Source organism: Aspergillus ibericus, assembly GCF_003184845.1.
Source record: "Aspergillus ibericus CBS 121593 unplaced genomic scaffold BO80scaffold_26, whole genome shotgun sequence".
Taxonomy (NCBI): domain Eukaryota; kingdom Fungi; phylum Ascomycota; class Eurotiomycetes; order Eurotiales; family Aspergillaceae; genus Aspergillus; species Aspergillus ibericus.
The window spans coordinates 286,401-300,334 of NW_020292124.1; the positions used below are offsets into that span (position 1 = coordinate 286,401).

The 13,934-nt window shown below is 54.1% G+C and overlaps 5 protein-coding genes across 5 annotated transcripts; 1 reads left to right on the forward strand and 4 right to left on the reverse strand.

Moving 5' to 3' along the window:
• Positions 1-249: 249 nt before the first annotated feature.
• On the reverse strand, positions 250-2,081 carry BO80DRAFT_426212 (uncharacterized protein). Its single transcript, XM_025719703.1, has one exon. It carries the CDS (start codon positions 1,852-1,854, stop codon positions 364-366), a length of 1,491 nt encoding a protein of 496 aa, XP_025574165.1. The 5' UTR covers positions 1,855-2,081; the 3' UTR covers positions 250-363.
• Positions 2,082-2,695: 614 nt separating this feature from the next.
• Positions 2,696-3,264, reverse strand: BO80DRAFT_503024 (uncharacterized protein; the record flags this gene model as incomplete). Its single annotated transcript, XM_025724360.1, has 3 exons — positions 2,696-2,863; positions 2,972-3,072; positions 3,153-3,264. The coding sequence occupies 3 exons, from the start codon at positions 3,262-3,264 to the stop codon at positions 2,696-2,698; spliced, it is 381 nt and encodes a 126-aa protein (XP_025574166.1).
• Positions 3,265-4,479: 1,215 nt separating this feature from the next.
• Positions 4,480-6,482, reverse strand: BO80DRAFT_358172 (uncharacterized protein; the record flags this gene model as incomplete). Its single annotated transcript, XM_025715871.1, has 2 exons — positions 4,480-4,644; positions 4,701-6,482. The coding sequence occupies 2 exons, from the start codon at positions 6,480-6,482 to the stop codon at positions 4,480-4,482; spliced, it is 1,947 nt and encodes a 648-aa protein (XP_025574167.1).
• A 1,976-nt stretch (positions 6,483-8,458) lies between these two features.
• Positions 8,459-9,190, forward strand: BO80DRAFT_117008 (uncharacterized protein). The gene has a single exon (XM_025713463.1). The coding sequence runs from the start codon at positions 8,611-8,613 to the stop codon at positions 8,983-8,985; it is 375 nt and encodes a 124-aa protein (XP_025574168.1). The 5' UTR covers positions 8,459-8,610; the 3' UTR covers positions 8,986-9,190.
• Positions 9,191-12,141: 2,951 nt separating this feature from the next.
• Positions 12,142-13,859, reverse strand: BO80DRAFT_426215 (Golgi transport complex subunit COG5). The gene has a single exon (XM_025719704.1). The coding sequence runs from the start codon at positions 13,569-13,571 to the stop codon at positions 12,168-12,170; it is 1,404 nt and encodes a 467-aa protein (XP_025574169.1). The 5' UTR covers positions 13,572-13,859; the 3' UTR covers positions 12,142-12,167.
• Between the last annotated feature and the right edge of the window lie 75 nt (positions 13,860-13,934).

Genomic DNA, 13,934 nt, shown 5'->3' on the forward strand with positions numbered 1-13,934 from the left:
TCCAACTGGGAAAAAGACTGGGGAGCCAGCTTGTCGGGTTGGAGAGTGCTGCGGAGGACGGGTGATAGATGATAGTTGATAGGTATGGACGACGCGCCGGCGGGAACGCGGTCACGTGGATACGCGTTCGCGCGCGGGTTAATTAAGTCGTCATTTACGGAGTGCACACCTTAGTGACTAGGACGCTTAACATACCAATAGTAAGGGAAATTAATGTATGATCATTGTTTAACTATTATACATAAATATGCTAATGCTACATACGCTGACAATGCAATCATAATGCCGGAGCATACCAGGCCACCGGATGAGGTATCAAACAGAACATCCATCCAAAAGAAAGACATGTACCCAACGTAGACATCATACAGAAGACACCGTCGTGGACGCATCAGCTCCCTCCCATCCTATCTTCAATTGGGCCACCTTGGCCCCGATCTCCTTGGGCTGGACATCAGCGCAAGACTTGAGCACCACAGACCGCATATGATTCACCGTGACGAGATTCACCCACCCCCCAGCAACATCCTCCCGGGCCAGAATCTCCACAGAGATTTCCACCTCCTGCAGCGAAATGGGACTCCGCACGGAGTCCCGCACATTCTGCGCAATCATCTCCATACGAAACGGCGTCCGCTGCGCCGTCATGACAGCCTTCGCCCCTGTGCCAACATACCCCGCCGGTCTCAGCAACGCCAACACCCCGGCAACCTCCTCCACTCGCTCCGCGGCCGCCCTCCGCAGCAGCATCTCCTTCGACGGCGGCGGCGGCAACTTGGCCTGACGCAGCTGCTTATCCTTGATGCGATCCAGCAGGCCCTTCCGGCGCGTACTCGTCGCATCGACCGGCTTCTCCGGCGCCTCCTCCTTCGCATCAGCGCGCAGCCTCTCCGTCTTCAAGCGAATCACCCCACCCTTCAAATCCTGCAACCGTTGCTGTCCCTTGCGAAACGTCGTAAACGGCGTCAACGACTCATGGATGATGGCCACGCCCAGCGATCCAACGAAATCCACTCTCGTCTCATCGCCATCTACCGCATCCAGCGCCTTCTCCCAGAGCAAATCCACACTCTGCTCAAACCGCTCCTGCAAATCACTCTCACTCATCCGCTCCTCGCCGTCCCGCAACACCCGTTCCAAACACACCCTGCCCAACCCGTAGTTCGCAATCCGATACCCCGGGAATGTCATCGCTTCCGACTCCTGCTCCAATACCCAAAGCAACCGCTGCAGATCCTTAACCACCACCTTCCTCTTCTTCCACAGTCGCTCAATAGTAGGGAGCAGTTCTCGCAAGTCGGCAGGGGCAGTAACACCATTATGCATCGCATGAAGCGCCACAGCCTTAAGGAACGCCGAATGCAAATTCACGAGATCATCAACACATGCTGAACGGCGTTTCACGGGAAGAACCGAACCCGACGATGATACATTCTTCGTAACTCTGCGCTTGGAGGGCGAAGTCGGCGGACTCCCACAACCAGTACCAGTCGTATTCCGAACCGACGACCGCACATAATGCCCACTCCTCGGCGTATCAAGAACCAATTCACCCAACCGAAGGGTCTTCGACGGCGTGACTGCCTCCGTGGGCGTACTTTCCTCCTTGATGTGCTCTGGGCCGCGACAATCGACATTCTCAAGCTCATGCAGCTTGCGTTTCTTGGAAGGCGAGACCGGGAGACTTGTCGTCGTCGTCGTCGTCGTCGTCGTCGTCGTCGTCGTCGTCGAGGGCTTCTTGATCTCCGCGAGAGCTTGTCGGGTAACTACCCCAGGCTTGGTCGTTCTTGCGAAACTCTGAATCCCGGGCTGCCCTCGAGGCAGGGGGGCCTGCCGTGTGGAAGTGCGCGGCATCGCGATTTCCCTAAAATAAAATGCTTTTAAGAAAATAGATTCCTATGTCCTATTGGTGTATCATAGACAATTGGAATAGGAAAGGAGAGAATCCCCGTATGGTATGGAGACACTAAATAGGATTATGGGTCTGCGGTCTGGGGAAGGAGTAAATGTGGTTGCTAGAGGGAGAGAAAGAAATCGATTAATCTTAGGGGGTTCTGGGCGGGTAGCGTAGCGTAGCGTGGGTTTTTTTGGTGGAGCGCGTCGCGGTCGCGTCGTGGCCGGATGGGGTAAGATTAGGTGCGGGTCATGATCCGTTGACTTGACCGATGCTGTAAATGAATGCGATGGGTACTGGATATTCAATGTGGGATTATTTGATGGGAAGGCAAAAGGGGGAATAGCTTACTATTAAAGATATTGAATATTCTTGATAATGGCATGCCATCACTACAGTGATTGTCGGGAATGTAGCATGCTTGAAGCTTTCCCCGCAGATAAGTGTGCAGAATGCAGTATGCTCTAGAACATCCACTCCATGCTCTCTACTACAACCTTCTATGGAGTAGATACGGTACCTCTCCACTCCTAATGCTACTACAACTATAGTCCAACCTACAACTCCAATACAGAGTACGGAGTACACCCACCAAAACCACCAATCTCAAAAAAAAGAAACAAATGCATAATTCATTACGGAGTACCCCTCCAGACCACATCCATCCCCACGGACGTTATCCATAAGACATGCTCATCCTATAATATGTAGGACTAAAGCCCAGCCCAGCTAAGCTCCATTTTCAACATGCACTCCCTCCCTCTCCTTTCCCTCAATGGAATAGAGTATGATGTAGGTGGTTTATTTCTTCCCCCACCACCCCGAAATCGACCCCTTCGCCTCGGCCGCCTTCTCCTCCACTTTTCCCTCGATTTTCTCCGCCCCGGATTTCAACTCGGCTGTTGTGTCGCGAGTGATCTTTTCCAATCGGTTGAGGTTGTTTTTTGCTTCGTGGCGGGATGTGTCGATCTATGTCTCATATCATTAACATCTCTCATGTGACAAGAAGTGAAGTAAAGTAAAGCAAAGCTAGCAAAGCAACAGAAACAAGAAGCTTCAGGGTTTGGAGCAACCTACCGCCTCATCAACATTCAACCTCGTCTCAAAGGCCGCCTTTTCACCTGCCTTCTCGGCTTGATCGCCTGTCGGGGCATTGAGGCGCGCGCGGGTGGCGTCGTCTATATCATCCCACATACCCACATTAGCCATATACATAAACCCAGAAAGTAAAAAATAAAAAAAGAGGATGGGAGCATACGCCTCATCTCCTCCTTCGCAGCCTTGGGATCACCTCCGGCGCGATACATATAGTACCCTCCGGCGCCGAGGGCGGCGATACCGAGGTAGAGGGCGGTAGGGTTCTTGGACATGTTGACGGTGTATAATCGATTCTCGATGTCTTGAGCTTTGCAGTAGTAGACGGTAGATGATCTGTGAGTAGACTATTTGATTCGATTCACGGACAAGGGGTATTTATGTGAGAGAAGAGGAGGTGAAGTTGGCTAACTGGGTGGGCACGATATTGTACTGGGTTGTGTCACAGGGTATGACGTCGTTCGGCCGGTAAGCTCACGAACTAACAGGAGCGACAGGCTGGGCCCTCGGGTTCGGGCCTTTTACATACATCTGGGTGGTACATCCGGTTCGATCAGATGCTGGGTTAGTCTAGTTTGGATTCGTGTCCAGCAGGGTTCAGTATATACATCTATCTAGGTACATTGCTTCGTTTTGTGGTTATGGATTCAGAACTCGGTTGAGGACATACTGTGCTGTAGAGGGATCGGCACGTCGGCTGTCGGAGCCATGGCGAATACGTCACTGCGTGGTCATCGGGCCCGACGCTTCCATGTTCCATGTTCCATGGGGTTCAAGCGAAGAACTGCGGAGTCGACGTTGCTGGGGAACGAGGTTGCTATCGAATCAACCACGTCATGATGCTGGATGCACGAGTCTACATTTATGGCATTGGCATTGGCATCATCTCTGACATTGATCACTGACCCGCAACTAAGTGCTAATTGAACCCACGTCAAAACTTCCACATCGGACACCAAAGAGCGAGAATATAGACAAGCCGAACACACAATCGAAGCCACACCACGACCAGAGTAGGAAACTCCTTCCACAACCTCGTAGCTGAGCTCGAGATCAAGGCCGGGGGTATCTTCATGCACTATGGACAGCAGACCGCAGGGAAACGCCAAAACATGCAAGCCGGACAAAACACGAAGAAAACAAAAAAAAAAAAAAAAACACCCGAACGAAACTGCAATTGTCAGAGAAGCCCATATATTGATCCATCCCACTGATGCATTATTCGTCAGTCATCACATCATAAAGATTCCCGCAGCCGAGCGGTGGTGTGCAGCTCCGAGTAACGAGAGGCTAAGGATCTAGCAATCCGCAGTTATATCCATAACAAAGAAAACGTAGAGGAACCCCAAGGAAAAGGCCGGGCGCCCATACTATACAACTCCGGCTCGAAACAAAAGGAAATGGCAGGAGAACCGAGAAAGATCGACTTCGGAATTAATCACTCTGCTTCGCCAAGCAGTTATACACCCTTCCATGCCCCAAGCAAAGCTTTAGAGGAACAGCTTGGCAGCGCCTTTATTCTCACTCGTAGCAACAGCAACCAGCGCCTCTAGTCGACCCATTCCAGGTTCTCGTGCAGAGTGCGGGAGGAATTCGGACCGTGGGTCATGTTTGCCGTGGTAACTATCGGACGGAGGAGGAAGAGGGGGGCAAGCCTGCAGTTCAATCAGTGAGTTGGCCCTCATCGATACTCCGGGTAACGGGTGCGTACTGCATGAGATGTATCGGAGGAAAATGGGGGGTGATGCGGCTCCACGTATCCGTTGTTGTGCACAATGGCCGGATGGTACTCGAGAGATGCCGTGGAGGGGGTGTGAACCCCTTCGCTGCTACTGGAGTCCTCAGGCGAAGTCCGCGTCGCCTGAGAGCTCGAGGTAGCGTTGCTGTACGAGGGAGCGTGTCCATGCCCTCGGTATTCTTGGAACTGTTGCTGATAAGAGGACGACGGGCGAGAACCCACATTGTGAAGCTCGGCGATGGTTTGCTGGCTCCAGTTCGATGCGTCCCGCTGCGCCGGCTTATCTCGGATGTGCAGTCCGGTGAGGTTGGTGTGCAATGACATGTCCCACGAGACGTGGCCTCGTCGATGCCCAGGACCAGAGATCGGCGGTGCCGGTCGTTTAGCAGGCTGGGTATAGTTGAATCCCCCCCCGAAGTTATAATTCGGAGGCGGCTTGTTAGGGTTGTCGATTTGCATCGGACTCGACCGGCGAACTGGAGGAGTCAAGGGTCGCTGGGCCACCACCTTGTCGAAGCTCTCAATGCCTGGCAGCCGCGGCGGCTGCTCGGCCGATCCGTTGCTAAACGACGGCTTGAACACCTCAGGTGTCTGATAGTTGCTAAGGCCACTCGTAGCAGGCCGAGGCACCGTAGACCAGGTTGAAGGATGCCACGTTCGTCTCCGAAGATCGGCATCGGTAGCACTGTGACTGGTTTCGTCGCGGGCGAGTGAGTGGGATGAGGCGACAGGGCTCGCGTAGACGCTGCCATGGGGAGGGTATGCTTGGGTCGCGACGTAGCCAGGAGGATAGACGTTGACATGCTGCGACGCGAACGGGTTCGCACCCGTGGGAACCGATAGACGGCGGGCGGCAGTCTTGCCTTCCCAGAAGCCCGAGGCCTGCGACGCGGTGGAGATAGGCGACGCTACGTGCGGACTGCCGTTGCCACCGGCCGAGAAGATATGATGGGACGGCGTATAGGGAGATCCACCCGCTGTCGGACCAGGGAGCCCCCGAGCTGGGGGAGTGCTAGGGGCGTCCATCGTGTCCATCAGACGCGCTCTATCGTTTGCCATCATCAAGGGTGCAGGTCGACGGCGCAACTCCTGGGGCTGACTAAATGTAGAAGCAGTTGACGTGATACTGGACGCGGACAAGTTTCGACTGTGACCTCTGCTATGGGTTCCCTGGCTGCCTGCGGTGCCTGCTCGGGCTCGACCCTGGGGGCGCACACGGTCGGTCCGGATTTGGCGCTGAAAGCGTGTCCCAGTGGCCGCGAGAGAGTCGCCAGGAATCTCCTCATTGACATGTACAGTCTGAGCATGCTGTCGGAGGTTATCGAGTCGAGAGAAGCGACGTGAGCAGTGGCACTGAAACGGGCGTTCCCCCGTGTGCTTGCGAATATGTCGTGCGAGATGTTCACTTCGGGTAAAGCTCAGGTTACATGGCGGAAAGTCCGTGCAGTAGAACCGTTGTCCCTTTTTCTTCTTCGAGGGTGGTGCACCTCCCTTATTTTCCGCCTCATGGTCGGAGCCTTCGTCCGAGTCACCGTGCACGGGATCCTCTGAGGTTAGCGATGCGCTCCCCTGGGAGTCGGCATGGTGAGAATCGTCGATGCTAACATTCCGGGGCGTAGGCTCGTCATGGGCGGCGCCCATGGATTGTATGGTGTCAGGCTTGGGATGGGGGCGAGGGGTGGAAGACGTCGTCGCTTCCTCCATGACGCGGTCTGGTGGCGATGAGATATTATTCACAGGTAAGAATGAAGACATATTGACAACGAGGACGACCCTCGATCCCACCGAACAATCTATGTACTAAATCGATGACAGGGCCGCCGAGCGATCGTCGGGACGTAAGCTCGATCGGTTTCAAGGGAGAGGGATGGAGGTTTCAAAATGTCAAAAACGCGGTGTCGATCGCACGATGCTGACTACTGAATAGGTTTGCGCAGCCAAGTAAGCAGGTGAACCATCGCATGTCTCACATTTTTTGTCATGAATTTTTTTACCACCTCCAAAGGATGTAAACAAGGATCTCGTGGAGGGGGACAAGATTTTTTTTTTCGTGGTGGTCAAAAAAAAGTTTTGAAACTTACAAAGGAGGGGACGTGATTCAGATGTTTTGAAATCCGAGCGAGGGGTTGAAGATTGAGGAATGTTGGAGATGGATGGCGATGACCTGTTTAGCCGAATGCCCGACGGAGATGGCGAAGCAAGGGTAGCCAGGTTGTACACGATCGATGGAAGGGAACGACCATTAGGTGTGAGGACGCATCGCTCACGGATCGACCAGGCCGAGTGTAGGTAGGGACAGCTGGTTGATCGGCCGAAAGATAAGACTGGAGAGGAGGGTGAAGCGGCAGAGGGATAGGATGACGGAGAGGAGGTGAGGTAAGGTAGGCAGGTTAAGTTGGTGGTGATCAGAAGAAGCGGGCGGCGTCGGCGGCGGAGGAGGAGGAGGAGGAGGAGCAGGTGGTAGTGGTGGTAATGGCCGTGGTGGTGGTGGTTGAGGTTGGCGGACTCGAATGAGTTTCCCGCTCGGCGTCGAGTCCTGGTTGTGGGTATGACAGTCAGGACACCGACCCAGCCAAGACCTGAACTAATGGCAATAAAAATAGGTGTATCGTGAACCGATCGGGCCCCTGGTTTACGGATCGTCCGGGGAGAAACAAGGAATGCGCGACGGAAACAGTAAAACGAGGACAGGAAAATAAAATAGGAAGAGAAAGGGAAATCCAAGCAAAGCCAATAAAATATGATATGATGAAAGACGTACCCAAAAGAAAATAAGATGAAATATAAATAGATAGGGGGAAAATATCCAGGTCCAAGCTGGGCACTAGGAAATGATGTACAGGCACCAGGGCCACGAGGGGGGTTATTGCTGGAGAGAAGAGGGAGGGGGGGGTGGAAGAAAGAAGGATGAATGGAAGAAAGGGAAGAAGAATGGTGAGAGGTGAGACGGAAGTAGGCGATGAGGAAGAAACAACAAGAGTCGCTGATGGATCCAAACTTAGATTGGAGGAAAAGAAGGGCGAGCGTCCATACAAGTAGGCTGTAACCGGGGTGTGGATGACGGCAACCCACCCACCCCAAACTGGTGAATGGTGACGACGATAGTAGAGGAGGATAGGAGCTGGAGGCTTATCGGAAACAACGGTCGTTCGGCAGCAGGCGGCGAAACGAGGGGCAGACAGGGAAGGGTGACTGGACTGGTAGGACTGGTAGGACTGGGTTGAGGGAGAAGAGAAAGAATCACTAGCCAGCAGAGAGGGGGAAAAGAAGAACGAGACGGCGTGGAGGAAAAGGCTTGGAGAGGATGTACTCCTACGACTCTTGTGCCTACTCGTAGATACTGGGGGTAGTGGTACACGGCAATTACCTACGACCGGCTCAACCACAAGGCTGAGTACCTCCGGTCGGGGGTACAGGGTACTTAGATAGAGGCGGCGACTTGGCCAGTCACCGCTGCGATGCTACGTATGCTCCCGAGGGTTTACAGTTTGATCAGCATGCTGGTGGTGACGATGCGGATTTGTCTGCTACTATTAAGTTCGGGCGAATGAACTCACCGGGGGGTGAAACTGAAGGTTGATAGGTAAACTCTTTTAGCCCCAGGTACTGACGACTTGGTCCGGACCGACCGACACGAATCATCGACGGCCAGGCCGGTGGAGAGGCTCCAGCTGGATGAATTCATGGGCCCTTCTCTTGGCGAGGGTGAGCCTTGGATGGCGAATCCGTTTCATCGAGTCAATCAACCGGCTTGCTCCAGAGTCCCAGCGATCGATACGGAGTCGGGAGGAGGGAAGTAGAGGATACCCCGATATCGCGAGATTAGAGGTATCGCAAAAAGCGTGCCGGCGGGTGAATCGCATACTTTGCCGTACGCGCCGGTATGGCGGCGGTATCAGGAACCCAGCGCTTAGCAATCGCCATCCTCACGGGGCGGGTGGCTCAGACAAGAGGGAAGGGTAACAAAAGGGATGCGCGAGGGGATTCCACTGGTAGACGCTCGGGAATCACCCGGGTGAATGGGCTTCTTCGATTGCTCGGTAAGGCTAGCGAACACACAGAGGACAGAGAGAGAGTCTCGGCCCCCAGGCCTTCTGACACGGTGCCATGGGCGAGTCCATCAAGGGTCCTGTCGACAGTTCATAAACGGGGATTGAGGCACCAGGCACTGCGGCCAGTGGGGCGGCGCAGAGGGGACCGATCGGCTACTTTCTCCAGGTCCCAGGGCTGCCTGTCGAATGGATGCATGACTGGTTGATGATTCATGAATCGTTCTTAGCCGGCTGAGGGCCAGGTGCTGACCAGAAAACCCCCGCGGCTGGTCCACGGGCGGCGACCCTCGGTGACGTTAACCACTCAACGCTTCCAGGACCCTTTGTCCGGTAGGTTTGACGGTGTCAACCCCCAGGCCAGATCTTCCCATCGCCTTTGGTCTGTTGGAAGGCCCGAGCCAAAAAAAAAAAAAAAAAGCTGCAGCACCTATGCGTGGCGTGGCACAGAACAGACCCAGCAATCAGCATACTACCGACTCCGAGATCTAGGCTGCCATGCTGCATGAAAGGCGACACAGGAGTGCAACGACTGCGTAAGCCGGCCAACGCCTGACTGGACTACCAAACGGCCCAAGCCAGCAGGATTCAGCATGGAATACGAACGGAATGTCGCACAATGGGTTCCGGGACTTCCACACCTGCAGTCAGGTGGAATTCTCCGGGCCGAACTCTGCAGTACCTTACATCGGCGTCGTTACGGCCCTTACTCAGGTTTTCGACAGGCCAGCAAGCCAGTAGGCTAGCACTCTATTTGCAACGCCCATCCCGTTCGATTCCCCACCGTGATCATCCACATCATGATGTGGTCAGCGTCAAGGCCTCCGATATAACGTCAGGCCGACCTGATGGACGGCAAAGCTTGTTCCTGATTCACGAAGAGGGCAGTCCGAACCTCCAGCAGGATCCTTCATCGCCGCGTTCAGGACCCTGATAAGGTTCCTGCACGAACTCAGTGGCTGCGGGACAATAGTAATTCAAATCAATTAGACTCTTTGACAACCTGGAGCAAAGTCAAAGCCGGATAGCCTGCGTCTGCACTTTACCCCCCCCCTCAACTGCAAACGGCACGGGGAACGATGGAAGCTTCTTCATCACGTCGATGACATCTGGTTGATGCGGGACAAAGAGGAGCCCATCTGAGGCACGCGGACAGTTAAACGCCACATGTTGGAGTGATGATGTGCTCCCGCGATGGAGAAGCGCGCCGATTGACGCCGACTGCCTGGTGTTCCCCATGCGTGGGGGATCGTTAGTTTGAAGCATGGAAGCGATACCCAAGCAAGAACTGGAGTATATGCGCCCTAAGATTCCTCTGGTTAGGCACTGCTGTGAACAATGCATTAGTGTCCCGCACTGACATTATTGATCGGATCGTGGGGGGGTAGCCTTCCTGGCAGTCTGGCTAGCCCAGTCAGTCTAGTAGTCACTTCCAGTTGGTTTCGCAACACGCAATCCAGGCTCTCCAGGCTCTCCATCTGGAGCTATTCGTCGACATATGTCAGTATGAAGCAACCAACACATCCTGGCTGGCCTGCAACAACCACCGACCAAACTACCGGCCGGAAGTGGCGGCAACTCCAGCAAGATCAGTGTGCACGTCCGATGTCGCCTCCCGGGTCAGGACGGGGTACTCATCTCGTAACATGGGCGGGTAAGTTTACCTTTTTTCTCCTCCTTCATCGCAGAAGATCCGGTCTGGGTGATCGACGTGGCACTGCCAGCCTAGTCGTCCACCAATGATCGGTCCCGATAGCAGGTAAGGCACAGGAGCACGGGCTCCAGCACAGGTAAAGGTACCATGTCTCCCGACCACAGGGCTCCTTCGAGCTAAGAAATGCAGCACAGTAATCATTCGCACCACCGATTGATTGACTAATTGCTAGACTTCCTGCCCCTCATTCCCAAACCTGAAAAGCGTCCCCGGCACGCGCGCGCCACTGAGGGGCAACAGAGTCAATCAGGTTTACTTCCCCTTGTGCCAAGATCGTCTTTCATCAAGGGGGGGCGTTGCTAAGGGACCCGTAAAACTGACAGGTGACACGGGTCTGTCCCATCCCTGCTCTATCTGAAACATGGACATTGGAAGTTGAGGAGGGTGGCCTCCCCTCTTCCGTCGGGTCCTTATCAATGGGAAGCGGGGTCGATAAGTTAGTCCGAATGGATTGACGATGATTTGAATGGTTCTGGGGCCGAGCGAGGAGGAGGGGTGCGTGCACGCTGCTCCTACTCCTGTGTAAGCTAGCCTGCCTTTTCAACTAGACTGTCTGTGCTACCGATGGGTATGGAGTACAAAGCAGGTACCTGCGTTGTGTACCTGGTGACTTACACTCCACCACCAGCTTTCCATTGATCTACCCTTAACAGTCATATCACCCACCTACTCGTACATAGTAGATAGGTATAGGAATAGTATATATTCTACCCATCACATCATACACCTACACACAGTTAATAACACTCTATGATAGTAATCGCTTACGTAGAACCAATCCACAGCGGATCCACATCCACGCTGACGTCTTGCATTATGTATTGTTTTTTCCTTCCCTCCGGAGCGGCAAAACAGCCACCTCAGCTGTTAGTTACAGAGACCCCTGCTGACAATAGGAACATCTTCCACCTAGTTCCATTTACTGAGTCGTTCGTTCATTCCATTCGTTTATTCCGGGCTGTTACTTTTTTCCACTCCCTGTCTGGTATCTAGCTGCCTAGGTATGGAGTACCAACAATTATATTCTAGTATAAAGAACGGCACTTAGATAATTACACAGATGATGGATGGATTGACCAACAGCTAACCAACCAACCAACCAACCAACCAACCAACCAATTACCCAAGATACTGGTAGGGAGGAGTGGCAGTGGCAAAAACCAAACCCTACCGCAAATCCAGCGATCAAAGAGATATATACTCACAAAGCAATACAACAAGTAATATGGTAAGCCAACAAGAAGGGATAAAGTGAGGCAAAACCCCTTCCCTCAAAACAAGATTTCAATCAAAGGGATGAATGGGATGATAGGTGTGTAGTACGACAACTTACCCAGAGGCCGTACCTACATCTATTGCTTATGTGTGAGAATGGATGAAACAGGATGGTGAAGGGGAGGGGGGGCGGATAAAAGGAAGGCGAGTAGGGGCGTAGGTGGATTGTCAGCTGATGAGGGTGATGCATGGGGGATGCAGGTATGGATGTGGTGCATATGTGGATTGTGTATGGGTGGGATGGGTGAGGGGAATGTACTATGTACTATGTATGTGAGGTGTACCTGGTGGGTACCGTACTTATTACATGGAAAATGGGTAGATGGGTGTTGTTTTGTATGGGTAATTATCGTGGACTATTTATAGGGATAATTGGGTATTTTACTACATGACGCTGGTATATTATTGTCGGTCCAGTACACTGGCAATGGAACTGACCATCACCGCTGCTTCACGCTCCCAGTTCCTCTCCGTCCCTGACTCCACGCCCAGTCGCTTCTCGGTTCCTAGGACGGACGTCGGGAGCTGTGACCCTCGCAGGACGCAGTCTTTGATCTCCTTCTTGATTCGGTCCCGGTTCGAGCGCAGTGTCCGGGCAGAGACGCCGCCGCGGTTGATTATCTCCTGCACGCGGGCTGTCAGGTAGGATGCAAGTGACCGCCAGAAATAGGACGGGAGGGATGATGTGTCGAGGGCACTGAGAAGTGGCTGCAGCAGATTGTTCTTGCCAGGGGCTTGGGCTTGTGGTTCGGTCTGCTCCCCGGTGCGGGTGGTAGCATTAGGGAAAAGGGGATGGGACGGTGGTCGCAGGTTGCTGAGAATGGCTTCCAAGGCAAAGATATCCTGGCAGCGGGCAGACAGGTCGGAGAGGGTGCGCTCGAGCGTGGGCAGCATGGACAGCGCGCGAGTGAGGTTACTCAGGGACGATGAGATGGCCGTGTGCATGTACCCTTGCAGGGTAGAGAGGAGCAAATCCGGTTGGAAGGTCGCAGAGCTCACATTCTTCGGAACCGGTGATAATAGGTACAGGATGTTGACGGCAGAGACGAGGCGTGCGCGGGCATCGCGCGCCTGTTTGTAGCTCATTTGCGACTGGGAGCCGGCCCCGGCGCTTGCGATCGTCGACATGGTGAATCGACCAATGGCTTGCTGCGCTCTCGTCTTGACCATGTTCTCCGCCGGGATGACAAGCTCGCCGCGCAGCGTTCGGATGACCTTGACGCGGTCCAGGCCGTGGCCTTCCTCGCCGACTGCCGTCTCAGAGAACATGCGACGTAGACTCACAATGGTGGAGGCTGCCCGCTCCAGCGTTCGGTAATCATCCTTTGCAGGGGCTGTAGCATCCAGCCCCCCGATTTCCGCGAGCTGGCTCTCGAGCTGTCTGCCGAGAGAAAGACAGCGCGCAACCGCTCGTGCGAGTCGCACAGTGGCCAGCGACTTCTCCGCAGCCACCCTGGCTTCATCGGCAGCCTCCCATTTGCGGAGGACCTCCCTTTCCAGCCGTTCATACCCCTGCGTTACCGAAGAGATCTGCTCTTCGGCTTCTTTGAGGATGCGGCCGGCGGCGGCGGTCTGGTCGCGCGTATGTGTCAGTAACGGCAGGGCTGATTTGGTGGTCAGCGCATGAATGTGGGTGTCGATCTCCTGGAGGTCGAAGAGTACCCGAGAAAGCGGGGTTGAGAGGTCCAGCGGTGTGTCTGTGGCATTGTTGGTGGCTACAACCAGGGAATTGGCGAACGAGGCGGGTGAAAAGTCCGGGTCTAGGAAGGCCTCATAGTCTATGTATGAGGGCTCGCCGTCCGCCATGGCGTGTGGCGGTCAATTGGGAGACAAGCAGGGAAGAAGTGAGAAAAGGGTCAAAGCCAGAGGAGCAGCAGAAGATTGGAGAGATGGAACTAAAACTCAAAGAGGCTTGGGTATCACCGTATCGAACAAAGCGGAGGGATTACAGGTCAACCGGGGGGGTCTCGAAGGATGGCCGCTTGACCGTAGGACAATCAAAGCTTAATGTGGCAGAATTACCCATGTGATAGAGACGGGAGATTGAGAATGCTGGGGCCAGCAGCCATCGTCAGCGCCTTGCTTGTGAAGACGATGACAGCAGCAATGGTTGCTGTTCGGATGCCATGTGGCTGCGACGTCGCTCGTGGCTTAGTCAGCTGCATAGCT